This window comes from Harpia harpyja, chromosome 20 (genome assembly GCF_026419915.1).
Source record: "Harpia harpyja isolate bHarHar1 chromosome 20, bHarHar1 primary haplotype, whole genome shotgun sequence".
NCBI lineage: Eukaryota > Metazoa > Chordata > Aves > Accipitriformes > Accipitridae > Harpia > Harpia harpyja.
In genome coordinates this window covers 17,540,790-17,568,543 of record NC_068959.1, presented here as the reverse complement: position 1 = coordinate 17,568,543, position 27,754 = coordinate 17,540,790, and the positions used below count along the sequence as shown (strand labels likewise).

General features: G+C 38.4%; 1 protein-coding gene across 3 annotated transcripts in view; it reads left to right on the top strand.

Moving 5' to 3' along the window:
• SLIT3 (slit guidance ligand 3) overlaps nt 1-27,754 on the top strand; it is a 537,543-nt gene that overhangs the window by 353,443 nt on the left and 156,346 nt on the right. For all 3 annotated transcript variants that reach the window (XM_052816501.1, XM_052816502.1, XM_052816500.1), the window contains 3 exons: nt 9,289-9,360; nt 15,463-15,534; nt 26,862-26,933. In XM_052816501.1, coding sequence (XP_052672461.1) covers nt 9,289-9,360; nt 15,463-15,534; nt 26,862-26,933 — 216 coding nt within the window. The remainder of the gene's footprint in view (nt 1-9,288; nt 9,361-15,462; nt 15,535-26,861; nt 26,934-27,754) is intronic.

The following is a 27,754-nucleotide window of genomic DNA, read 5'->3' as shown; positions in this document are numbered from 1 at the left end:
GAGAGAGATTAAGGAAAACAAGAAGCTATGTTTCACAGTTTTAGAAACAAGCAGTAACGTCAGGGAATTTCTGCTGTAAGCTCAAGGCAGGGTTTGTTTCTTATGTCTTTACTTTTATTTGTAAAATTAAGTGTAACTAATGTAATCTATAGGCATAAGAAGATGTTTTCATTTTTACAAATCTAGATTTCATACACATGATAATTTTCATTCTGGCTGTATCATTTTTTACCACCTTCTTTCCTCTTTGTAGTAGTGAGATTTCTATAATTAAAAAAAAAAAAAGTTATGTGCAGGTGAATTTTACTCAGGCAAGCTGTGTAGGAGTTAGTAACCTTACAAGGTTTGTAGGTTTGGGGTTGTTGGTTTTTTTGGTTTGGGTGTTTTTTGTGTGTGTTCTTTTTTTTCCAGAGATATCACTTCAGTCCAGTAGGAACATAAATTTAGCCTTATTAATAAAAATGAATGGTATGAACAGAGGCATATATCTTTTTTTATCCAATACAAATGTCACTCAAAAGCTCCTGTTTTGCCAAGCAAAATGAGGAGATTGTAATGTGTAATGAGTATATACATCCTGAAAGCTGATTATGAAAGTGTAGAAGAAATCACAGAAAATAAAATAGGGAGCATAAAATCATATCTTTGAAATAAAATATACTAATCAGGTTTTTTACTGCATGAAACACTAATTGTCTTTTGGCTTACATGTGTTCTGTTTATTTTGCTAAAAAAAAATAGGTAAAGAACAAAGGATTTGATGAATGTTTATATTCAAATGACAGAATCTGTTTTGTTGACAAAATATTACAGGTGGCAGAACTTCGACTACCAGAAAGCTATTTAATTTCCCTACTTATTTCTTGTGTGTTGCCTTTTCCTTGTCAGTATTTGTAAATGTGTACTAAAAATAGATGTTACAGAATGTACAGAGCTCTTAACAGTAAGTTAGATTATAGGTTAAACAATTACTTTTTTCCCCTTTCTCTCAGTTTACTGCTTCCATTTCCACTAAGTCTAAAAATATATTTTTGTATTACAACTTGACAAATATAATGCAAACTAACTTGAAATCCTCAGATCCCTGAGCTAGTTATTGCATTGTTAGAAAATTTGGAAAGTGATCTGGGTTGGAACTTTCCTGAAGTAACTGGAAGTTAATAGAGGGTGGGCAGGACTGACCTACTAAAGTAATAATGAAATAGCAATGTGACTTGTTAAGGGGCTAGTCTTTCTGGGACCTAATGGAACAAAAGCTTATTCTCAGTAAAGCAAACATTCTGAGTCTGGTTTGTTAGAAACCTTTCCTACTTGTTTACTTTTATGAAGCCAACTATTGCTTTCCAGTAAGCAATGTAGAAACTCTGTGTCTCCCAAGCATAGACTTCAAGTTTCGGGTACAAAAGCCCTAAACAAACAAAAAAACTCGCAAAACACAATCAAAAATTAACAACAAAAAGTGCTCAGCAGAGGTCTAAGGTTGAGTCAGCCTCAGAGCAGATGCTGTGCTGTTGAAGTGAATGCAAGAACCTCGTCGTCTATGTAGCACCCTCCAGGCTGGTCTCCTTGGAGCCTTCTGAACTGGAATCACTGGGTCTGAACTGGAATCACTGGGTGTCACAAAAGTCCAGGAGTGGGATCCATGTTTCTGCTGTGTTTGCTATACCACAACATCTCGGAAACACAAACACGCATGAACACATGCATGCTGGTTGAATGAAGTATACAATCAGGCTGCATTTGCATGGTAGGGAGTTGGAAATTGCCAAATCTCTCCAACCTAATGACTCTCTCTTTCCTGGATTTGTGTTCACAACCACATGCCTGTATACAGGTGAAATTCTTCCTGCAAACCCAAGTCCATGTGACCCAATAAAGTCTTCTGAAAAGGGAAATTATCTCTGTGTAGTCTAGAATAAGAGCGGGGAGAAATTGTTTTGTATTCTACCCCGAAACAGCTTCTGTTTAACTTTTAACATCCTCACTGATTGTACCCACTGATGATGGCTCACAGGGGAGCACGCCTGAAGTCCCTGCTTTTACATCTGGGCACAATCCACGAACAATTCATGCAATTGTGGCATTGCAGTGAGAGGGAGCTCAGGCACCGGCAGAGTGCTTGGTGGGTGCCTGCACCCTCACTCCAAGGATGAAGAAGGAAAATAAATGAATGAGACTGGCAGGAGAAATAACAATGAAAAGTGATGATGAAGGGCCAAAAATTCCACTCAGGAATGTGGAGTATCACAGTGATAGATGGAGAAACCTTGAGGTTTGACAGTATATTACTGTATTCTGGCTGTTTATGTTGATAAAAACATTGGTGTCATGTTAAAAACTGTCTTGCAAAATACCAGTCTACAGATTTCTCTGGTGTCTTCCTGTTTGTACCACGTTTGAGCAAAATTAACATATCGCAACAGAGCTGGTGGATTCATAATGTGACTGCCATTACAAATTCAGCATTTACCAGCAGATACCTGACCAACTGCTCAACTACAGAGTTGTGTCAGCTTAAACTAAATTCACTGTGGTATGTCAGAAGATCCAATATCACTAGCACTACTTTTAGATGAACACCATGGTAGGATAGAACATATCAAAACATTGGGCAACCAAGTTGGTGAGGGGCCTGGAGCACAAGTCTTATGAGGAGCGGCTGAGGGATCTGGGGTTGTTCAGTCTAGAAAAGAGGAGGCTGAGGGAAGACCTGATCACTCTCTACAACTACCTGAAAGGGGGTTGTAGTGAGGTGGGTGTTGGTCTCTTCTGTCAGGTGGCTGGAGATAGGACAAGAGGAAATGGCCTCAAGTTGAGGCAAGGGAGATTTAGGTTAGATATTAGGAAAAATTTTTTTACTGAGAGGGTTATCAAACATTGGAATGGGCTGCCCAGGGAAGTGGTTGAGTCACCATCCCTGGAGATATTCAAAAAGTGAGTGGACTGGGTACTCCAGGGCATGGTTTAGGGGGCATGGTTAATGGTTGGACTCGATGATCTCGAAGGTCTTTTCCAACCGAAATGATTCTATGATTCTATGATCTGGTTTCATTCTGAAAGATGTCTTTTGGTGAGTAGAATTATCTATGGAGCTTCCTAGGTAGATTTATATTGAAAAGTCACTTCATTCTTGATAAGATTTTTGTCTGTTAAAGATCTGCCCTTAGGTGAATAGTTAAGAAACAGTCCTTTTTAAAACTATAGCAGGAGCTCGACAGCTAGATCCTGAAAATCAACGCCAAATGTCAGAATATGAAGGGAAACTCTAGTTGTCACCTTGCATTAATATAGGCAGACAGTTTACTGGCTCTGAGCTCTCCAGTTCCTAAGGCAGGCTCAATGGGAGGGATTTATAATACATATTATTAATTTTATTTGGAACTCATTCAGGTACTGTGTTGAAAGGCGGCAGTATAAAAGTCTTGGAGAACTGTATGTGTATAGTGTTTTTATAGTGGTGGTAGTGTCTTTGGCTGAGGTAGAGATTGAAGGCTTTAACTGTCTGTTAAAACAAGCAGCAAGCACAGATATTTAAAATGCTGAATGTCCTGCCATCCCAATGCACTTTCTTTTCTACCCATCAGAGAACTGAGAGTTGAGAGGCAGAGCCACAAAAAGGCTGTTCCTTGGTAATGTAGGTCCATAAACACTTTCTGAAGCAACAGGACCACAGGTTTTTTACCTTGCACTTTGCGGAGAAGTGCCCTGTGCAGTACTGCAGTGCTCTGGTGTAAAGGGTGGTGACTGAGGCTTCTGCGTTTTTCACTGCAGAATAAGCCGCAAGTTCTGACTGCGTAACTGCAGGGCATGATTCCTTCCATCTCAAAAAGGGTGTCTCCTACCCAGGGCTGTCTTTGGGTAAATACTTCAGTGCAGCTACCTGAATCTGTTGTGCATGGTAGGAATAAAGCTTATATTTCATATGAAGAGGCAAGAAACGGGTCAGGACAGGGATCAGATCTAGCCCATATCTGTAATAAGAAGACCAGATTTTAAGTATGATTTATTCCTCTTAAATACTGAAAATATATCTGTGGACTTTTCTTCATCAGAGTCTAAAATGTATGATAACACATGCAAGTCCAAAATATGAGATAAATGTAAGATAATGGTCCAAACAACTTTTATAATCCAGTTGTTCTCACTCCTTAGCAAGGAGGAACAGTGTCTCTCTTGATTGTTATGGGCTTTAGAAGTTTCCTCCTTCCTAATATAAATGGTTCTCCCCAGCCCTGGGCTTTGTCACTGTGGGGGATGCACATGCTGCTCATTTCCCCCAAACAGTCCTTAACCAACTCCCTGCAAATCCCTGCTTATAGGGCAGAAGAAAAGCGAGGGTTTTGCCCTTCCCAACAACCTTCACACAGGTTGTGAGCATCCTGCCAGGTGCGAGTGTGCTACAGGTTACTACTGCACACTAATCTGATTTTATGCTTTCTCTCTCTTGGAGATTGCTTTTGGTCACTGGCTGCCTGAGTGATGCAAGCCCAAAGAGCCCCGGCGCTGGGAGCAGAGCGACGCAATCCAGGAGCAAATCTGGCTTATTCACTCGCTTTCTCTCTCTCCCAGCAGGGAAGTTCATGACTGCCCAATGCAGAGGGACGTTTCTGACACATCTCAGGCAAGAGCTCAGTGGCACTGTTAATAGAGCATGGCCGTCTCATTTGTAGGCTCTATTCATCTGACGGCTAAGAATTATCAGTACTGATGCTTCACTACCTCTCTTTTTCTCCAAGCTAGTGATTTGTCTATGTTATGGGTAGGTAAGCTTGACAAAACATTACACATTAGCAGCCGAGACGGTGTTTGAAATGGGAAAATTGCTAGCAAACTGCTCCATTAGAGACCCAAATAACAAATTCTTTCTTTCCCTCAATGGAAGAGAGATAGTTAAGGCCCAAATTAATACGTCTGTCTCCCTGACTCTGCAGGGGGAATCACTCTTCAAGACAAATGGCTTCATCACTCCTGAGAGTGTGAGCTGGCTCTACAAAGGCTGCATTAGGCAGAGTTTTTTATCCTTTGTGTTTTGCCATCCTGGGTGTGAGCAGTGCAGGCACCAGATGAGGAGGTGATGAAAAGATTTGCACCTCAGTGAACTTTGAGATGGATTAGCATGGGAATTTGAGTGCTTATTCTTTACTCTGGGATAGCTTTTCATATTTAACTGCATAGTTTTCCCCTGTTTGTTTGGGTTTTTTTTCTTTATGTTTACTTTTTGCTCTCATTGCTGCAAAGTCATTTGAAAAGTGGGAAGAAAGAGGACTTTATTCTGTCTAGCATCATGTTATTACAAGAAAAATGCATCTGAATCCTTTGGGCCCTCATACTTTCCAATCTCTAACAATATATTAGAGAACAGAAAGGAAATTGTTCTTGTCCTTTGATGCCGTTGTCAAAGACTCTAAAATAAAGCTTCGAGAGGCAGACAGAGAATTGCTGCGTGTCAGAAGGGAGGGAGATATGCTTCAATTCATCTAAGCAATACAGCTGGCAGCAGGCGACATGGCACAGTGAAATGGGTAACTGAAAGGAGGAACAAAAGCCCCTGAGAGGTTTGAACATGGCCAATTTATTTTATCAATTTTGTGAATTCTGTTTGTGGAGTCTTTTAAATAGATCTTATTATGAAATACCAGATGAAAATTGACGAAAATTTTATTGAGTTGTAAGCAATCTTAAATGTGGGGGATAGTAGTTCAAATGATCAAAATTTAGCCTTTTAGGACTGTGTCTTTTGTACAGAGTTCTCAAATGTGTTGTAAAATTATTTTATAGTGTATTCTGGTGATACACAAAAAAAAAATGAACTCACTGATGTTGCTTTGCACAGCACAGCACTTCATAGTACGCAGGGATAGACCATGAAAAATACAGGTTTCCAGAGGTCATGTTCTAGGTAAACTAGGTAACTTTCTCTGAAATAAAATGTGGCTGTAAAATTCAGATTACTCTTTCACTTTTTAGTGAAAAAAATGACAACACTAGGTGAGAACTCTGTTTTTCACTTTATTTGAAAGATGGCACCTCTAGCAGCAGTTTCCCATTATATCATGAATAACACTGGTTTATAATTAAGCCTTCATCGCCTTGAAATTGCCAACACCCCTTCTGGCAAAACCTAGTGTTTCCTAGAGATTTTTAATTCTGTACTGTCCTTCACATGTCATTTATGAGCTCAGATGAGGTGAAAGCACAAAGTATTAATACAAATAATTTGTTTTCTACTATTTTAGTTGTGTAACTGCATTGTGATTTTCAGGCTATGCCTGCCAATCTATAATATGCATTTATGAAAAAAATAAATGGAAGTCAGATTAGTACTTCATACTTTTAAAATACTTGCTTATTTAACGCTGCACTTTATTTAATGCTCCAAGATCAGTTGCATTTTGTGCCCAACTTGGAATCCACCAGCAAACACACCCTGATGAGAACACACGGTACTGCTTGTTGCTTCTCTGGTAGCATCTGCAAAATGTAGTGCACTAAGCATAATGCGTTATGTGCAGTCTTTAGTCCTTCATTTACAAAGAGCTTCATACAACAAAAAAACATGTAAGGTGCTAAGGTGAAATTATAGCAGCAGATGACAACAGCCTTGTCCATCTATTTCTGTACAGGCCATCTGCTGCAAATTTTCTAGGAAAGGGTGAAGAATCAGTACTGCTTGAGAAGGTAGCTCTCTGAAACAACTCTTTTTCTGTATTCCTCTCCACCTTTTCCAGAAATTTCATTTTTTCTTATTACTTGGGATCTGTGGCTATTCCAATTTTGGCCTTTTTTGCCCTTTAGGGGCAAAATTTCTCTGTATATTTCCACCTTTGAGTCACTAAAATTTCCTTGGAATTTTAAGTGATTATAAAAAGGGGCTATGTTTTCCCCCCATCACTGTATTTGAGTTTCCCTGTAAGGACTGCTATGCTGCACCTATGTGCAGCATGTGTGAACCTCCCAATTTCCATCCATAAGACAAGGGAATTGGAGAGCCGTGCCCTCTTTTGTTCCTGGAAGTGTCTTGCATAGAAATACTTGGGAGAAGTTAAACACCAAACTGGCAAGCTGACAAAAAGCCTTTATGGGAAGAATATGTGTACTGCTAATTCTGGTGACAAACACCCAACAATAGTAGCATGCTGAAGCTTACAGCAATTTACATTTCACTGTGTACTTGCCAGAAATGAAGCATGTTATATTTAGACCAACTGGAAGGGAAATCTCAGACACTAACTCAAATCACAAAACCAGGAGTAGAATTAACTCTGATCACAACCTTTAAAATAGATTGCTACAGAAATAAGAGTGCATGCACATTGACTGTTGTCCTGGTTTCGGCTGGGATAGAGTTAAATTTCTTTCTAGTAGCTAGTATAGTGTTATGTTTCAGATTCAGTATGAGAAGAATGATGATAACACACTGATGTGTTTAGTTGTTGCTAAGTAGTGTTTATACCAAGTCAAGGATTTTTCAGCTTCTCATGCCCAGCCAGCAAGAAGGCTGGAGGGGCACAAGAAGTTGGGAGGGGACACAGCCAGGACAGCTGACCCAAACTGGCCAAAGGGATATTCCATACCATGTGATGTCATGCCCAGTATATAAACTGGGGGGAGTTGCCCTAGGGGGATCGCTGCTTGGGAACTAACTGGGCGTCGGTTGGCAAGTGGCGAGCAATTGCATTGTGCATCCCTTGTTTTGTATATTCCAGTCCTTTTATTATTATTGTCATTTTACTTTTGTTATTATTATCATTATTATTTTCTTCCTTTCTGTCCTATTAAACTGTTCTTATCTCAACCCATGAGTTTTACCTTTTTCCTTCCAATTCTCTTCCCCATCCCACTGTGTGGGTGGAGCGAGTGAGCGGCTGCGTGGTGCTTAGTGCTTGCCAGGGTTAAACCACAACAACTGTACAAGTTGACTGTGCAAATATCACAATATTCATGACTTAAATAGCTTCTTAGAGTATAACTGAGCTGGCAAAATATCTTATTTTCAAGGGGATTTTTCTTTTGTCTGTTGAAAGCACAGATCAACAGAAGGATATGCTGTGCAATAGAGGGCTGATGGGCCTTACACATTTTCTCTACATTATTCCCAAGTCCTTTAAAAAACATGATTTACTTCTCCCTGCTTCTCAGTTTATCTCCATTCCTGGTTTTAAAATTTTTTCTCCCCTCTGCATTGCTGCAGCAGCTCTAAATGACTGGAGTGATTCATTCCATCGTTCCAGTATGGTTTTGTATTTCAATTCTAAACCATTTCCAACCACAGATTTTTGCTATTGAAACTGTTTCTTTTTGTGACATTTTTGGAAAAAATACACAATGTTTGAATAATAAGAGCTAGGTAAAATCAAATTTTGCTTTCAGTTCCAACTCTGATTATCGAATTTTAGCCGCTGTGGTCATTTGAATTCGTTGTATGGGGGTCCACTTTTACATTCCTAATTGAGATGAATATTTAGGGGTCATCTGAGGAGAAGACAGTCCTTTTAGCAGGAATTTGGGAAACTTGCTGACAAAGACTTGAAAATACGTCTGGCAAGGAACAGAAATCAATCTTAGTGTTTACTATATGCAGTATCTTAAAGCTGCTTACATTTTAGTGATAACGTGCATTTATGATGCTTCATAAAGAATACTTCTTTCAAACCAAATCTCAGAAATGAAAACAACAGCATTTTCATGCAGTCTGGACCATATTTTAGAATACCTTCAGTATTTGGTAGTTAAAATAGGGAGAGACAGTCCTTTTTTGCTCTGCTTTAACATAGACTCTATCCCTTAAACATCTGGATTCATCTTGCAGTGAATTCCACTTCGGTTTTCAGCATGTTCACACAGATTGTTGCTCCTGAGTCACTCTGATAGTATTATTAACCTACTTATTAAGCTGTCACAACATAGCATAGCTTTTAGTTTAGATAGCTACGTTCTATTTACAACTGCTAGTCAAGGAAAGCATCTGTATTTTCTACCTTAACTTTGATTAAGTAGTAATAAAATATGCCTACTATTTTTTATTAATTCCATGAGCTTTAAATGTGCAATTTCTATAGCCTGTGACTTTTTTCTATACAGATTTAGTGTAATCAATGAGATTATTTTATTTTCTAAGTTATTTTCTCAGTATTTTCTACATTTAGTGGCTTTCAAAAGAAAAATCTGATGCGCATAAAAATTCTATAAAATTATTTTATGTTTATATAAAAATTTGCTATCATGTATAATGTTATTCCTGTCCTATATTTGTGTAATTAACATGTATATTACTTTGTTTGTTTTCAGACGTTTGGAACAAAACCTCATCAAAATCATTCCCCCTGGAGCTTTTACCCAGTACAAGAAGCTTAAGAGAATGTAAGTTTTAATAAGACCAACATGCAAGAGCAATCATGAATCTTCTAGCTTCAATTTCAGTATCTGTATTTTAGAAACATATTGGCAATTTCTATGTTGAAATCACTGGGGATTGCACAAATAATCTCTTCAAAGTGTAAGCAACAATGGAATTTGGTTCAGGATGCCTAACAGTGCATGAAATCCTTACTAATGCTTAATTTCACTTCCTGTTATAAACAATGTGAGCTAATTAGTTGTTAGTCTGTTCAAACTTCAAATCTGCTTCCTCAGAAAATATTTTAAGTTCATTTTTTTTTTTTTCTCATTAATTCTGGTATCTGTTTGCACCACTTCAATTTAGTTGACCCCAGTTATAGCAGGAGTGCATGTTCTTGCAGAGTAGTTAAGATTTTTTTGTAGTGCATTCAATGTCCTGATGTTGAAATGGTTTGACTGTTTACAAGAAAACAAAGAAACCTGCTGGAGCTTGTTTTCTTGGTTTCTTAATCACCAGTAGATACCCAGACAATTCTTTTCTTATTAGTTCTTGTTTTCTCTTTGGATTTAAAAAAAAAAAAAAAATCCTGATTTGTAGCAGTGCTCTCATGCAGATAGCCTGGGCATTCTCCCTGGTCAGTCTTTCTCTTCATTTTTAAGTGATACATGAGAGATGTTGTGACAGTAGTACAATGACACAGACAATGGTAAAACAAGTTACTCCTGCTTCACCATAGTACCAAGAATGTTGATGGGTACCACTGGACCAGTAACTTCCAGAAGTCATTCAGGCTTTGTAGCTCAGTGCTAAGGCTGCTAAAAAGGTGCCTTTACAGTTCTTGTTTTCTGATGTGAACAATACTTACTGGAATTAAGAAACTGTCAGCTCATTTCACAGGAGACACTGGATTATCAGATAGTTAATGCTTTGGGAAACTGAAATGATCTTGCGCTGTACCTTTGGATTTAAGGGTAAAATTCCTGTGTTTGCCAGGCCAAACTTACCAACTTCCTAGAGCCGAAGAGCTGTAAATATGTATCTTAATATTTAACAGGTCAAATCATCAATCTTATAGAGTCTCTATTCTTCTGTCTCACTTTCAATATAGCTGTATGTATTTTTAAAGAAGTACTGTATTAGATAGCAAGATGGTAATTTCAGTGAAAAATGATGGATCCCTTTTCAGTGACCTAACTTGTAACTTTTTCATTATTAAAGTCACTACTTAGTTCTTTCTGAGGTATGACTAATTTTAGATTTTGGCAATGTTTTACTGTCCTTTCATTTTTCATGACTGGTGAACTCTAGTTTTATGGGAGTTGACCAAAATAATGTGCTTTAACTTGACTAGCTGCTCAACCCAATGCGGCACTTAGTATGTGAAATGATTAATGTTAGAATTTCACAGCAGAATTCCATTAGCAAGTTGTGTTAAGAGCTTTCTGGAGTATAATTGGCATACTCATTGAGATCTGAATTCATAGTTAAGTAATAAGTTATTGTGCCAGATGATCTGTATCAAAGCTTAGTTAGTGTGACAGCATGTTGTGGAAGAACTTGGGATAGATAGTTAGGCTGCAGAATGTCCCATAACAAACATGGTGTTTTGCTATTTGGTTATTGACCTGTCTCCTTGTTAAAGTTTTATTCCTGCTGGACAGTGAGGCTCTAAATTGGGCATCACTGTTGTTACATAAAGTTTAATTGAGGATATTTGTTCCACTATTTGAAGAGATTATTGACATCATCTTTTCAGTGTGCAAGATTCCCGTATTGTTAACACAAAAATATACTTTGGTCAAAAGACTACCTCTTAAAACAAAAGAATTATCCATCCTTTTCCTTATAGAGGAAGGACATGTTTGGTATCACTGAAGTTGTCAGCCTTTCTTAATTTCTGTCACTTTGATTTCAATGAGCAGTGATAGCATGATTTAATTAATTGATGCCCTACCCAGGGTACAAATGAAGAACGTTATTATTATTGTTGTTGTTACTATTATTATTAACTATTATTTATAATAATTCTTTTATATAATTCAGAGGATAGTATTATCATAACATTGTGAATTGTATTGTATTTTTCTCCTTCTGGTGAATAAATATGCAAGAATGTTAGGGATCCTAGACTGCTCACTTGTAGTTCTCTCAGTATTTTGATTGTTTACTGAGTATTTCCTGCAAGATTATGCAGTTTCCTTTTCTTAAATAATTGGATAACTGAGATTAATTTTTAGGTAAGAGCCAGTTGTCCAAGATTATCTTTATATGACTTGATATTAATAGGTCAAGATGATAGCAGAAGATGCATGTATATTAATTCAAGTGTTACATTTGCATCTAGCAGAAGTTTGATGTTTAGATGGTCTCTTCAATAGCTTGCAAGATGGGAGAGTTATTATGGTGATTGGGTTTTAGCAAAGGAGCTGAAATCTTTTGTCTTAGACTTCATCATAATTGCTCACATCTTTTCATGCAATTAATTACCTGAAGCTAAATGTATCTGTCTCAGAAGGAAGATTTGGCACCTGTAGGATTCAAATATGCAGTTGAATGATATCATTTGGGATGATGGTTCCCCTGATTTTGGGGTGAATATAACAGGTCCTAGCTCTGTGCTCAATTATTCAAGGGTTTTAGAAGAGGTTTGAGGGGCTTGGAGGAGATACATCGCATCTCCAGAGACAGAAGTTGTTGTCATTATTACATGAAGTATCCAGGCCCAGACATGTCATTTTGAATTCATTTACATAGCAGTTGAGTTTGTACCATAGGTCTGTAACTTCTAGCCTATGAGTTGCAAAGTTTATGGCATTACCTCCCATTTTGTCTTTGCTTTTTCTGAGGCTTTTCACTAACAAGTTTGTAGCACAAGACTAAGAGCCAAGTACATAGTTCCACTTTGAAAGATGTGGTTGTACCTCTCTAGCTCTGATGCTTGCAGGGAATTTCATGTTGTCGAATCAATTTTACCATATATTAGCAGAAAACACGTTGAGATTTCACAATCTCCTCAGTAGCTCTGTGGCATTGCTACTTTTGTTAAGCAGATTCTAAAAACTAAACCATATATGACATGGATTTTTGCTGAGTACTCTTGTCAAATGAGAACAGTCCATTTTACATGTTAGAGATAATCAAGTAATCTGTTTCTAATAACATTAGTCGACAAAGAGAATATTCATCCAATGCTATTAATAGTTTTGCATTTGGCTACGTCTAAAAATAAATCTGTTTTGTTTCAAAACCTTTTACAGTAAAGACATTTAAGCCATAAAGTCATATGTTATACAGTGACTCACAGGGTATCCTTGCTCCCCTGGTGCAAAGTCAAAAACAGTTTATGTCCCTAACTGGTAACTGAGCAGAGCCACCCCCCAAGGTGTCTTCAACAACCTTTTGAAAGAAGATCTCTACCGTGCTGTCAGAGGTGCAGGGAGACTAGTATGAGATGACTAATGCATTCCCTGCCTGGGTGGAATCCTGATAAGTTTATTACGTTTCCAGCTAAAGAGCTACATTTCCACTGAGTGATTCAGAGATACCCCAAACTATGAAAATGAGCCTTATGTGATCTAAATTGACTTAGCTGTCGTGCAGGTTAGAAAAACCCGTATCTCTGTCTTGATGTAAATCAAACACAGAATAGGATGATCTTACCAAAGCAGACCAAAGGAAGGGAACAAAAGTACAAGGACATAATCAAATCCCTTTGCCTCAGTCAAGTCAGAAGGAGATGGAGCCTCCTTATCCAACAGCAGTGGAGCTTGGGCTCTAATGGAAAGGAAATAATGTGTCTAATTATCTTCTAATGCTGATTGTAGTGCATCTGCATGAAGTGAGTGAGTGTCATCACCCAGCATGGCATTTATGCGCGTTCAGGCACCATTAGTTATACATTCATTAGCATCCGGACATGGGGAGAGAGAAAGGATGGAAATGTTGAAATGTAGCAAATCAATAAAATAGTGCTGAAATACTTGTTTCAAAAACTAGATGCCCCTTTTCAGATGCTCACTGTTGTTCAGAAAACTCATGATTTCATGTCATTGTAATAGGTTTTAATATGTTCCTCAATAAATAGATAGCATAGATTCACATCAGAATTCTGCTTACATAAGAATTACTAGATAAAAAGCAGCAAATGCTACCAGGCAGTCTAAACAAGTTTCAGAAAAACCTGTATAAAAAATAAATATTCCTACTTTCATTGTCACAAATTTGGCTGCTGTGAGTTGAGCTGAAGAAACCTTCACTGAACGCTGTCCTCGTAGGCAGGATGTTGTAATACAAAACATCAGTAGGTTGCAGACCAGTTGTTTCATGAGCCTTACAAAAGAACTGAGCCTCATAAAAGAACCAAAGAATATCCTATTTTATGTGGCTAGATTTGAAAACAGTTAGAGGACTTAATTAAAATTTTAACCAACAGAATTTGTAGCTCGAAACATGTACAGAATGGAAAACTCTCTTACTTTCTGATTCCTAACTTCTTGTTCAAGTGATGTTTAGACTCTGACTGGGTTCCTTAGCATGTGCCCCAGTGGAAGTAACAGTGAAGATGTACATGAAATACTGCATTACTCCAGCTATCACCGAAAAGATTTCATACTACTGATACAAGCTGATACCAACTGTCAGTGAATGCAACGAGGTGGCTGAAAGTTATGCCTGTAGCTAAGCACCTGGTTGAACTGATTGACAGAAAGATTGGATTGCAGTGACAGTCATGATAAGGCACCCAGTTCTGATCATCTGGGTCCCAAGTGCAGTAATTTTGGCTCCATATATAAAGAAATTGTGGCATAGTCTATATTTATCTTTGTGTACTTAGTTGGTTGTGATTAAAATTGAAAGGTATTTTCCAAACCAGGAACACACTTCCCTCTGAAAATGACAGCAGACTATAACTGAATTCCACTCACATCATAGCTGAAAGGGTGGAACTTGCTTGGGCTCTCTGACAGGGTCTGCAGCACGCTGGGTGTTCCCCACAGTGCTGCTGGTTTCAAAGGTCAACGATTTCCATTCAGATGCTCAAAGGCTTTCCTTAGTGTCTGAAAAATCTAGGCAGACCTGCCAGCGCTGTGTCAACCCTCTTCTCGCCTGCTTCACCAGATCAAGGTCATTGTAGAATTTTGTACTGCTTGTTTTCTCTAGGCCATTAAAAACCAAACATCACCGGTAGAGTGCCAAACTCCTCAGTGACACTGGTGCCTGCTTTGGGATCAGGGGCTGGGTAGTCTGTTTCCCATGCCTTTTCCCATTGATATTAAACAGAGATGGTGTGGGAAAAGTCTTACCTCAGAAGAATTTTATCATCCTAAGAATTACTGATACTGTTTCATATAAATTGAGACAAGCCCTTGGTGGAATTTCCTGGGGTTTTGATGGGAATTTTGTTTGACTATACTACATGTGTCTGGTATTTATGAATACGTTCATCTTTACATCTCATTTACCACAAGGTTTCTTCTCTTAGACAAACACAGTCTTGCTGCCACCTCAGAAGCCATTCCCCTGGTGCCTACACCATGCTGACACCATTAATCCCACCGTCTTCCTTAATGCATGTCCAGCTACCTTAGAAAACCTCTCCTCACCTTATCTATGATTTCATTTCTAATCAAAATATGATCTTCTGTACTGTTATAGAGTTAGCTTTCCATGCCTGCATTTAAACATTCAGACAACTTTTATGCCTTGTCACAGGCTGCTCCTCATGCTTGAGGGCCACCCCACAGAATCACAATGCGATCTCCGTTATTAGTACTTCTTAAGATGGTTTTATCAACCATTTTTTTTTCAATGGCCTACCTCACTGTTGTTCTTCAAAGCTCTTCATAAAACTCTTCATTTCAATATCCATAAAATGAAAGGCCTTATTAACAGGGGAGCTGCCAATTTATTGAGGCTATGGCCTGTCGTGCTGACTGATGTTTTCTGATCATTCCTGGAATTTGCCTATCTGCGTCCTTACATAGCTCATAATTTCTCTGAGGTAATATGATCTTTTAGTTCTGTGTTTGTATCAAGTATATTCTTCCAATAAACTACAGCTAAAATATTTTCATCAAATTCCTGTTTACGAATATTTTTTTAATCCTCTCTTCTCTTTGCAGAGATATCAGCAAGAATCAGATATCTGACATTGCGCCTGACGCATTCAAAGGCTTGAAATCTCTCATTTCATTGTAAGTAGAAAATAGAACTGAATGGGCATTTGGGGAGAGCTTGCATGTAAGAGAAATAAAAATGATAATGTGCTGTCTGGGACAACTTATGTTTCTGTGTGCAATTGCCAGCTTGTGTGAAGCATCTGATCTTTTGTAAATGAAAAATTGGTCATGAAGGTTAGAAGAAGGAACTGTTTACACATCTCTAGTAAGTTCTTTTATAGATTAACACCCCCAAGGTTACTGACTTGTTCATTTCTTTAAATCAGTGCACTAGTTGATCTACTGTACCTGCAGGCTAATCCATGCCCCCCAACTCATCATGGCTCACAAAAACCTCATCATAGCTCAGACACTGTTTGGTGGTGCTAATCAGGGAGGAGTTAAGAGGAAATACTTCCATACTGAATTTTTCTTCTCTATTAAAGAACTGAGATTGCACTTACTTGTGAGTTTTTTGGTTTATTTGGTTTTGGGGTGGGTTTTTTTTCAAACTAGGTAAGGAAGAACCTAAGCTCTTAAGAAAATGTTTATATTTCTCAGCTGTAATTACTACTTTATTAAGCTGGAAGGGGACTAAAATATGACTTCATACAGAAGATAAAAGGAAGGTAGGATCTCTTGACAACCATTCGTTTCTCTTTATAGAACACAGAAACTGTTTTAGCACCAAGTTGAATTAAAATGCAGCTATATTTCAATCTAGCTACCCGCAGCACTATTAAAACAGTGGAGCTTTTAATGGGTAAAAGGAGCAATACAAGGTCAGAAGCTACATGTGGAGAATGAACTGGAATAGAGTGTTAGAAAGAGCCCCAGGTTGAGAGAAGAGGGTAAGCTGAACTGGAATGATATTTACCCGCATTAATTTTAAAGACAGTTTTAAAACATTTAGCTCATTAATATTCATATAACACAGTTTGTTTTTTAAGAGTGTACTTTATTTCTAAAAGCTGCCATAATTTTATTCTCTGAATACCGGATAATTCTAACAACCTATATAACTTGTTGACTAGTACTAATATTAGAAGGTTATTCAGTACTAAACTTATATGTTGCAGTAAACTTCTGAGCCAGAATGCAGAAGGATGGGCCTTTTTTTGTGCCCTGAATCCAACTGGGAGAATGCCAGAAATACATATTAAGTGTTGCTAGCCTTTGTTGAATAGTTAGAGTGGTGTTATTCAACATGCTGTGGAAATGGTCAAATCCCTCAATGCTGTCTGGAAACGATTCAGTAGGAGAATGACATTTACTGAACAGTACAGTTTTGGCTTAGTATGAAACTACTGCTGATGCTGCAATGCTACAGCTTTCTGGTCTTGGCAAACCTCCTGGCTATGAGCAAGCTGGACAGGCAAGACATTTCTACTGGGGTTGGCTTCCCAACTCAGAATTTATTCAGCTTTAGCTATTAGCTACTTCAGATAGCCCCAAGTGGCCTCAAGAGTGGGACAGAACACATCAGAGTAGACAGAGAGGAAATGAGAATATAAACTGGGTAGGAATTTATAGTGTTTTGACTTGCACACAGAAGCAAGTGAAATGCCTGTGTATTCCTTGCCCAGTCATCCAAAATGATATTTTAAGTAAATGATGTTTAAATATGTTTATATCCAAGTGGGTAAAATAGTGCTTAAGTTAATGGTAGGAGGTTACAAGGGGGAAGAGAGAGGGCAGAGAGATGAGATGCAGCACAGAAAGGGCTATAGTAAGGGAACTGCCTCTGAGCAGTCTTTCCTTTGTTCAGCATTTGTCTCTGCCTCAGTTTCCTTCTACTGCAGCCACACAAAGCTGTTGTAACACACAGTCTGTTTCTCCTTTCTTTGGCAGACTGGTGTCTAGGACAGTATCGACTCCAGCCTTGAAATTGTCAGCCTCCTCCTCTAGGTTCAGTTGTCCATTGTGCTTGCCATTGGCTTTTACTTTCTTTTGAAAGGTTTTATTCTTGCTGTTCATTGCAGGTAGGTCTTACAAATGTTTTCCCTATGGCTGATAGGCAAGAGTTAGTTTCCTGATCTTTCATGACCTGTCACCTAGACCTCTGGCAGGTTCTTCCCTGTTGGTCACTTCTGTAGTTGTTTCAGTTTCTGAGCCCTAGATATCTTTATGGAGCAAGATTATCTGCTGTTCTGCAGAATCTGGGTTTCTCTGAAGAAACCTCCCCCAGGCTTCTACTTCTGAGAAGTAGAGGATCTTCTTTCATCTGATCTCTGCTAGAGCCACCAGTACAGTTCTGTCAACCGCAGAAAGACAAGTAAGTGCAAGAGAAGAAACTTCCTTTGAAGTTTGCCAGGCCTCCCAATGAAACTGCCAAAGGGGAGAGAACAAGGAGGTAGAAATGAAGTAAAACAGTTTGCTTACTAGTGATTTCCCTTTTGGCAGCTCAGTCTTTTTGGTGCCTGAGGCCCCAAAAACTTTAGTCAGCTGCATACCCTGAAGGAATACTGCTCTGCATACAATGCTTCAGCTCAGCTGAGAGTAACTTTTATTTTTCATATATGTAACTCAAATGTGATCGGTGGCATACATTTTAATGAGACACCATCAAGGTTTAATCTGTGCACAGAGCAGCTGGACTTTTCAGCTGGCTGAGTTAAACAAGAATAAAGGAGGGGAAAATATTAATGCACAAATGAAAGTAAGCAACTTTGTTTCCATTAAAAATGGAGCTCTGCTGCACTGCCTAAAATCCTTGCTTTTTTTTCCTCTGCATTATTCCCATTTTCTGCTCCTCCCTTTACTCCCTGCTTCCATGCAATTGCAGTGCTCTCTATGGGTCTGAGAGAGTGAAAGTGCTTATCTGGAAGACAGCCAACATTGTTAGTCTAGCTGGCTAATGGAAGCCTATATATAGTGGGTTGCTACTCTACTTTCTTCTGAAGTTAAGTTAGTGTTTCCAGGCAGAACTGTTTCTCAGAGTACTCTGCCTATTGTACCTATGTAGAGATGGAAACAAAAATGGTGTATTATAGTTTTCAAAACACAGAAATGTTTATTACAGAAGCAGTTTCCCCTAAAATGTATAAAACTTAAATCTTTTTAAAAAGCTGAATGATCCATATGCTAGCAGGTCATAGGTTTTTATTTTAAATCTATATATTTTCTCTAACAAGAAATCCACCTATGGGAGTCAAACAGGTCACAAAGTCTTAACACTTTAAATAAGCCATTTCTACCTTAGGTTTTCTCTGCATTTAACGAGAAAGGCAAGCTTGTTCTTGTAAGGACTCAAGACTTCTCCAATCCCCACAGACAGGAAGAAAAAAATTGTTTTCTCCATGCCCATTTTTCAGTGGGATTTTGTCCCTTTTCATATAATGACTCTGTGGAGCAAGAAATTTCTACTCTGTTTTTCTTAGAAATATTTGGGCGTGTACATAAATTTTTTTCTTCTTCACAGAGTTTTCTGGCTTTTCCTTTTCCCCTTGTTGTGTCACATGCAGGTGGCACTGTGAATCACTGGTCACCTCTGGGTCTGTATGTTCTGTGGATTTAATTCTGTTACAGTGTCTGAATTTCCCTTTCAAAATTTAGGCACTAGGGCTTAGATCCTTAGCATATTTTGGTATGAACCAAACTTCAAACCTGTTTATGGACAAAACTGAAGATACAGTAAGATCCGCCCTCTGTTTTTGAGAGAACAGAGCTGTGGAGAGAGTGCTATAAAGCCATTGTGGAGAATGGAGGGTGTTGTGAATCAAGGCCTGAGAAAAAGGATCTTTAGTCTTAAAGATGCTACTGTGAGTTCTGGGAGGAAGAAGTTATGTTGCATAATTTCAGTGACAGCTGTTGGACAAATAAACTGCTTGTCTACCAAAGTCTCCCCTCTTGAAAAAGTGGAAGTATTTCTCTGTCTCAAAGAGATGATATAAGGGTGTATACATTGAAGGTTGTGAGATGTGGTGATACTGCAGTACTTGGGACCATATGAAATATCCAAGATGAGAAACAAATAATTAGAAGACTTGACTCTCAAAAAATAGTAAGCAGCACAGATGTAAGTGAGCCATGATAAGATAGCCATGGCTTTTGTGTTGGAAGGATTAGACTTGCCATCCAGTACTTCTTTCCATATAAACATGAGAGCAAGTAGTATCCTTGCATTGAGAAGTGTGGCAAAATTGGTTGCTGCAAAAGAATGTGTTATCTTAATTTTAAGCAAAAGTTTGAGAAATGCTCTCTTTGTAGTACACTGTGTTTGTGTTACATACTTAGAGTTGCACTTAGCTGGAGTTGGAGTGGTTAATAACTCAGCGCAGAACACGGGGGCTAAGTTATGAATAGTTTCATGTTTCGAGATTGCTGCATGCACTTTCTGAAGTAAATTAATTTTTCATTTAATCAACTCAAAATCTGTCTAATATCAGTGAGAGGATTGTATCAGCATTTGGTTATTGTTAAAAGTATCGAAGATAAATGTTATTCTTGGGGTCAGTAAACTTCCCACAAATGTAGGTTTGGAAGGCCATATCCAGACTGTCTGGGGACATTTTATGAGATATGACAAAATAGTCTAAGCCTTCAGTGTGTTAAACTGAATGAATAAATTTTAGACCACTGCAGAGGGAGAATTCCTTTGCTTTTGTTCATATACTGAATTAAGCTAGTGAACAATTTAAAAGCTTAGATCAGCCTGGGCACAAAGACAAGAGACAGCTTAGATTTTGACATAGCAGTCCCATTTAGACCATCATCTCCTGGGTGATGATGTATGTGGTGTCATTCATGGTGATTTGAAATCTGCAATAAAATACTGTCTATTGCATTAACTGCCAAACTTATTTTAAGGTAACAAATTGCTTTGGATAGTTTTACTGCGATTTATTTAGCCTAACTTATTCTGAAGAAATATGAAATAGTGCAGGGAAAAAAAAATTACATGTCTAAGTGTCTTTCAGATATTAGAAATTTATTGCTGTTTTTACCCCTATCAATTCCCCCTCTTTTGAAAACTTGAATTCTTATTGAGCCTGTGCCATTGTATGCAGCTTGGGAAATATAATTCTTCCTAGCAAGAATTGTTTTCACAGTCTGAAGGCAAGTTAAAAGCATTCTGAGGACTGAAAAAGACATTGCATAAAGTCAAAATTTGACACTTCAGTAAGAATGTTTCAGCCAAGCCAAAATAAAGGAACGCTTAGCTGGAAACCATATGGTCTAGAGTAGGGGATTCTGTGCTAGGCTTTCATACCCCCAAAAAGTTCTGTGTCACCTTCCAGGGAAAAATCTCTATATTCTGGGATCTGACTTAACAAAGCAGCTAAATTGGAACTACATTTGCAAGTAAGGTAGGCCGACGAACTGTAAAATAAAGGCAACACAGCAATTATTGTTTCACACCCTTAGAAGGTGGTATGCTAAACTTCAGTGCATATGAAAGGCCATGTGTTGGTAAAGTCTTTGCAAATTCCTTAATTTTAAAATTGTTCAAGAGGTCAGAATGTCTAAAGACTATGAAGAATCAGTGAGACTTTTATGTTTCAAGACCCTGCCGCTGAAGCCGTACGGTCCACCATAGGGGTGGAATGTATTGGGCTTGTGTGGCAAGGGTTTGGTAGCGGGGGGTTATAGGGATGGCTTCTGTGAGAAGCTGCTGGAAGCTTCCCCTGTGTCCGACAGAGCCAATACCAGCCAGCTCTAAGACGGACCCACCGCCAGCCAAGGCCGAGCCAATCAGCAATAGTGGTACCACCTCTGTGATAACAGATTTAAGAAAGAAAAAAAGTTGCAGGGCACACAGAAACGGCAGCTGGAGAGAGGAGTGAGAACATGTAAGAGAAACAACCCTGCAGACCCCCAGGTCAGTGAAGAAGGAGGGGGAGGAGATGCTCCAGGCGCCGGCACAGAGATTCCCCTGCAGCCCGTGGGGAAGACCATGGTGAGGCAGGCTGACCCCCTGCAGTCCATGGAGGTCCACGGTGGAGCAGATATCCACCTGCAGCCCGTGGACGACCCCACGCCGGAGCAGGTGGGTTCCTGAAGGAGGCTGTGACCCCGTGGGAAGCCTGCACTAGAGCAGGCTTCTGGCAGGACCTGCGGATCTGTGGAGAGAAGAGCCCACGGAGCAGGTTTTCTGGCAGGACTTGTGACCCTGTGGGGGACCCACGCTGGAGGACTGCACGCCATGGAAGGGACCCATGCTGGAGCAGTTCATGAAGAACTGCAGCCCATGGGAAGGACTCATGTTGGAGAAATTCATGGAGGACTGTCTCCCATGGGAGGGACCCCACATTGGAGCAGGGGAAGAGTGTGATGAGTCCTGCCCCTGAGGAGGATGAAGTGGCAGAGATAACGTGTGATGAACTGACTGTAAATCCCATTCACCATCCCCTTGTGCCACTGGGGGGGATAGGCAGAGAATCCGGGAGTGAAGTTGTGCCTGGGAAGAAGGGAGGAGTGGAGGGAAGGTGTTTTGAGATTTGGTTTTATTTCTCATTACTCTACTCTGGTTGATTGGTAATAAATTGAGTTAATTTTCCCCAAGTTGAGTCTGTTTTGTCTGTGATGGTAATTGGTGAGTGATCTCTCCTGTCCTTATCTCGACCCTCAAGCCCTTTGTTATATTTTCTCTCCCCTGTCCAGCTGAGGAGGGAGGAGTGATAGAATGGCTTTGGTGGGCACCTGACATCCAGCCAGGGTCAACCCACCACAGTTTGTTACATGCTTATTTACATTCTCACCCAAGATAACATACTTGTTGCTATGTGTGCTTCCAATGCTTTCTTTGTCTAGTATGTCCCAAGCATTTAGATGAATCTACTCAGGGACTATTTTCACTGTTTAATCTTTATTTTTAACTACTTAGAACATCAGTTGGATTAATCTGCAAAACTTGAAGTTTAGTAGTAACAATAATTGTTTAACTGGAAATTTAATATTTAATTGTGTCTTGGAATAGATACATTTGGGGGGAATATTAAAATATGATGCCAGAATCAGGCTGAAGAAACATAACGCCTCATTATGACTTTTATATATTTGTATAATTTCTTATTGCAGATCCATAATAACTCTTCAGCTGAATAGGGTGCTGCTTCCAGGGATCTCCTCCAATGCTTGCAGTGCAGCCAGGGGTCTGTGCTTTATGTGTGTTGTCCTTCCCATTGTTTGGAAGGTTGATGGCAGCCTGAAAACTGCTGCAAGTTGTGAGCCAATCTGCCAGGTACTTTTGAAGAACTGTAGCTTGTGGTTTGTGGCCATGCTGAAAGCATTTAGCTGTGAACTGGCAAGCTGATGGCTCTACGTGCCTCTAAGAATATAGCCCTCAGATGGTTCAGCTGCACCTGTGCCATAACAGCAACTTGCTGATGTTAGAAAGCCACCTGCAAAAAATTTGAGAAAAATTTGCTTGAGTTAAAAATACAGTGAATGATTCTTCACACTGGTCATTCTGGTATTAGATACACCTGCCTTATGGAAAAGACAAGAATAAGATTCAGGCACTGGCAAGTCTGATGTGTTTGCACGTCTTTGTGACTGTTTTCTCCGTTCAGACTGGTTTCCATCTTTGTAAAAGAGACTCCCATGTGTGATGAGAAGAGAAAGAAAGGAACAATAAGAAAACGGATACTTATTTGTCTCTCAGTCAGTTTTGACTTAGTCTCTAGTTGCCACTTTTAAGATTAGCATTGTGAATATAGAATTAAGCTATAGCTCACTTTTCTCTTTCTCCCCAAATGTACATCATGTTTAGGGTGATATCTTCTCCACCTGACAGTAAATGGTATTCGTCAGACCTGTGGCTAACTTGGTCTCCCAGCAGAGTTGAGAAGCAAATGAACAATCAGGAGCACACAATAAAAATTTTAATAATTTTTTTGTGTTCTAATAAATGTCATTCTGATTCACTGATTCACTGTCTATTGGCAGGAATTACTGAACTGATTTTATTTTTATTACTTATTAACTTTGTTAGTGTATTTTTAACAAAAAATATTTTGGGTCTAAATTCCAGATGCTAGGTGATAAAAGGAGGGTTGTATTCCTGTGCCAAGCTTGCACAGAAGCCAGGACACCTGCATGTCCTGCAACATATGTGAGGGATGCAAGTGAACATACATTTTTAGAACTCGTAATGCCGTAGGCAAATCTCCTAAAATTTATCTCTGTTTGTAAAAGCATGGGAGATTTAAATTAAGTTCTTGAATTGACTTAGCTGAGTTTCCTGTTATATGGCCTTTTGAAGGGTTTTTTTTGTTGTTGTTTGGGGTTTCTGTTTCATTTCATTTTTTCCCAAAGCTGCTATTCTGGAAACATTGTGGTGCGTGCTAGTGAGATGGGCAGAACGAGAGGACGTAGAGGAATGTGGCTGCAATAATGGAGTGTACGTAACCTGGCCAGTCTTTTCTGCAGGCTGACTCATTCATAGTACTATTAGGAGTGCAGCAGTTGATACATTCAGAACAAAAGCGTCTTGGATCAAGAACCTGAACAATATTCATATTTGTTGGTATGAGTATGCTTTCCTGTCTTAAACAGAAAAAATGAGAACTCTGAGGAAAGCAAAAGTTTCTGTGGTTTTTATTAGAGTAAATGGAAATAAGGAACTCAAGAAATGAGATGCAATGCCTTACATATCTCCTCTTCGCTCCTCTTTGCTTCTTTCTGTAGGACCATTTGACTTCAGCTCTGGCATGGCATACAGACAATGGCATTAGCTAATTTGGCTCTGTAGTGCTGAACATGAATATGAATTAGAGACAAGTGCCTGAGCTCTCATACTGACTTTTGTTTAGCTGTTAATTTGTTCAAATGTTAATGTGCCACACGCACATAAGCCCAATTAGGTTTGAAAATGCTTATTTTCTTTTCATGGCTTCTAAAAATTGAAGTTTTTTTTTATTATATAAGTTATTTTAATGTTTTTTATTTGTCTCAAGATAATAAAGAGGATGTATAAACACATCCAAGGTTTAAAATTCAGTGGAACACTGCACTATGACCTTTTGACTCTTAAATTAAAAGTAAATGAAAAATTACTCTAATAAGAGTCTTAATTGATATTTGCATTTAGTAGTACCATAACTAACAACTGCACTGGGTACGAGTGTTGAGATTTCTTTAAGGTTTTACTTTACATAAGTGTTTTTACCTCTACAGCCAGAATAACCCTTAGTCTGGAGTGGGGATTTTTTTACTTCTTTCTATGGGCATTTTGTAAAGCTTAGTTTCTGAACTCTTTCTTATATGCTATAGTATTATGCATTATTGATCAGCTTTGATGATCCTGCTACTTCACAAAACTAAGGAAGATGTTCATCTAACATCACAGAGTTTATAATCTAAACTTTGTATAGAGATGATGCACTTGCTAAAGAAATGTTCAGAAAGAGTGGAAACTGAAACGGAAATATACTGGATTCTGTGGGCATTAACTTAATGTTTTAAACTTCTATAAATAGTTTATTTGCAGAGGGTTTGCTTTTGCTTCCTGATACAGGTGCTTAGATCAGTTACTTTATTCAGAAAGAAGTCTGAGAATCAGCCATTTGGATGTTGTTTTAGAGCCCAGTGAAATTCAGTGACTTGAATATTATCTCATATTTTGAAACTGCTATCTAGAAGGACCTGCTAGACCTTTCAAAGTTCAGCCATCATTTTTCTGTCTAGTTTAGGGTAGAGTATAAAAAACTACATACATTACAAGAAATTTTGTTGAAGTAGGAAATTGTGTGTGTCTTCTGAAGCTGAAATTAGGAAACAATTAGAAAAATTTACTGGTACTAGCATTCATTGTGCACAAAAAACACTAACTGTAACAACACATTAAAAGCCAGCCTCCTGACTCCGCAGTAGATAAAGAGAAATTATGTTACATTTGTTTAGAGAAAATATGATGCTAGATAATCATTAGTTTCTTGGGTAGCAGTTCAGTTCCTGCTAAACTACAAAAGTAATGAAAAATGAAGTTTCAAGTTTAGATTTTCATATCTAAGTGATGTCATTTTATTTAGGCTCAGAAATGAGCTGATCTGGGAACTCTCCCACAGAGGTGATATACTTCCAATGACTGATGAAGAGTAAACTGAAGTGGCGATACTCTAGGAAGGCCAGAGGGTATTGTAAATGGTCCATCATGCTAAGTGTTTGTTTTTCAGTATGTTCAACTCACCATAATATTTTAAATGTTGAAAGACAGGGTAAGCCAGAATTTCAGCCAGCATCCAAGCCTCACATTGCTATTTGATTCATTGCTAGCATATTATTCCACATTAAAAAGTTAGGGAATTAACCAGTTTAGTGACACATAAGGAACAAAGTTTTGGCATGCGCTGGTTTATAACCATTTACAATGTTCTATGTAGACCACAGAAATTACATAAACACTGTTTTTCACAATTTGAAGTCTATTAAAATGTTTAGGTAAGGTGTAGAATTTGCAGAGGGAGCCTAATCTTCTACTTTTTTACCAGGACCCATATAAGCTCCTAACTCACTTTCTGGTTTTGACAGATTTTATCAGCTTGCAGAAATGACATGAGCAAATACTTTAGTGGTGATTGAAATTCAGGTGTTCTGTCATATATGATTTTGCTCTGATCCCTAGGTAACACATCTTAGCATAATGGTGGGTTTGTCTGTTTTTCCCTTTACTTAAATTTCTGAGGATAATATACGTGCATTTTTCCATTAAAAAAGGAAATATTTTTAATATTAAAACTGAATCATGGATATCAGGTTGTATATATTTATGGCTGAATAAATATATCATGACTTTCATTTGTGTTATTAAATCTTGACTGATTTTTATAACTAAACTATACCTAAATTATTTTTTCGTTTCTGAAATATATGTCTATTTCCAGTTCAGGCTAAATTTCTTTATATTAGCTAGTTGAAATGGTAACAGCAGCTGGTGAAGCCATAATATTTTATCCAATGATGCCTGTGTCACATTTCATGCCAATTATTATATCTTAAGAGATTCAGTTATATGAAATTTTATCTACAACCAGCTTGTGCTCCCTGGCTTTTAAATTCAGTATCACTGAGCACAATTCTATGTTTTTGCATCACACTATGTGCCTTTCAATGGTTAAAATATTTCTAAAAAGGGTGGAAAAAATCCCTCAACAGAATAAAAAATATTTCAGATACAGTTTTTGGATGATGTCCAGATTCTACATTAAAAATGCTTCCCAACACCAGACGAAGCCTGAATCATAACGACTCATTTAATACCATGTGCTCTGTGAAAAGAAAATGAGATCAGTAGTTAAATGAAATGCCCACAGATCCTGGGCATGGTGCACAAGATCAATAAAGATGATAATACAGAGATGTGGGAGGACACTAAACTGGTCTGTTACTTAAGATTTATTTTGTCTTCCTGAATCTTTCAGAGTGCTCTATGGAAACAAGATCACAGAGATTCCCCAGGGCCTTTTTGATGATCTTGTGTCTCTGCAGCTGCTGTGAGTATGATCCCTTCCTCTTCTTTATTTTACAGACTAGCTAGATTTACTGTTCTTTCAGCTTCTGACATTAATATGATCACCTTTTCCACTGAAAACTCACTGGACGTGCTAGTCTGTTGTTTCTGTGTCAGGCAAGAGGGAGGCAAGGGCTGAAAAAAAAAAAAAAAAAAAAGGAAGGTGCCAACAGTTTTATAGCACCATGTGTATAATGGATAATAGACACAGAGGATTTAAGTGTGGGGAGGAAATGAGGGACTCAGTGAAGTCCAGGAAAGGAAATTTGGTCACCAGCTGATGTGCGGGTGACCATCTGATTGTTTTTACACATTTAGCATTTGTGGTTGAATAGCTAGATCCTTGTGGGCTACTGTGTTGCAAGTACCTGCACATGCAAGGAAAATGGCATTACGAAAGATCTTATTGTTGCAAGCCATGCTCAGTTCTGTATTTTTATTATGCCAAATGTGGCTTAGTTGCAAGAGAAATGTTTTCAGAATATATTGTGTATTGAGTATTTTATGCCATGTGTGATTTAACATACAGTCATGATCAGGGGTAAGATACATATCATACCCTCTTCAGTATTTATTAATATAGTGTAAAAAATTTCCTAAGCCAAATGTGAAATTGCAAATTTCACTCACTCTTGTCTCCATAATCACATTGAGAACCAGTAACTCCTTCAAAGAGAAGGAAATCAGCTACTGTTTCAGCCAGTCAGTAGAGGGAGCGGACGTGAAGTGAGTTTAATGTGTATTCCTAACATTCTGATTACCATCATGGATGATGCACTCAGAAAGTAAAGGTGATATATGACA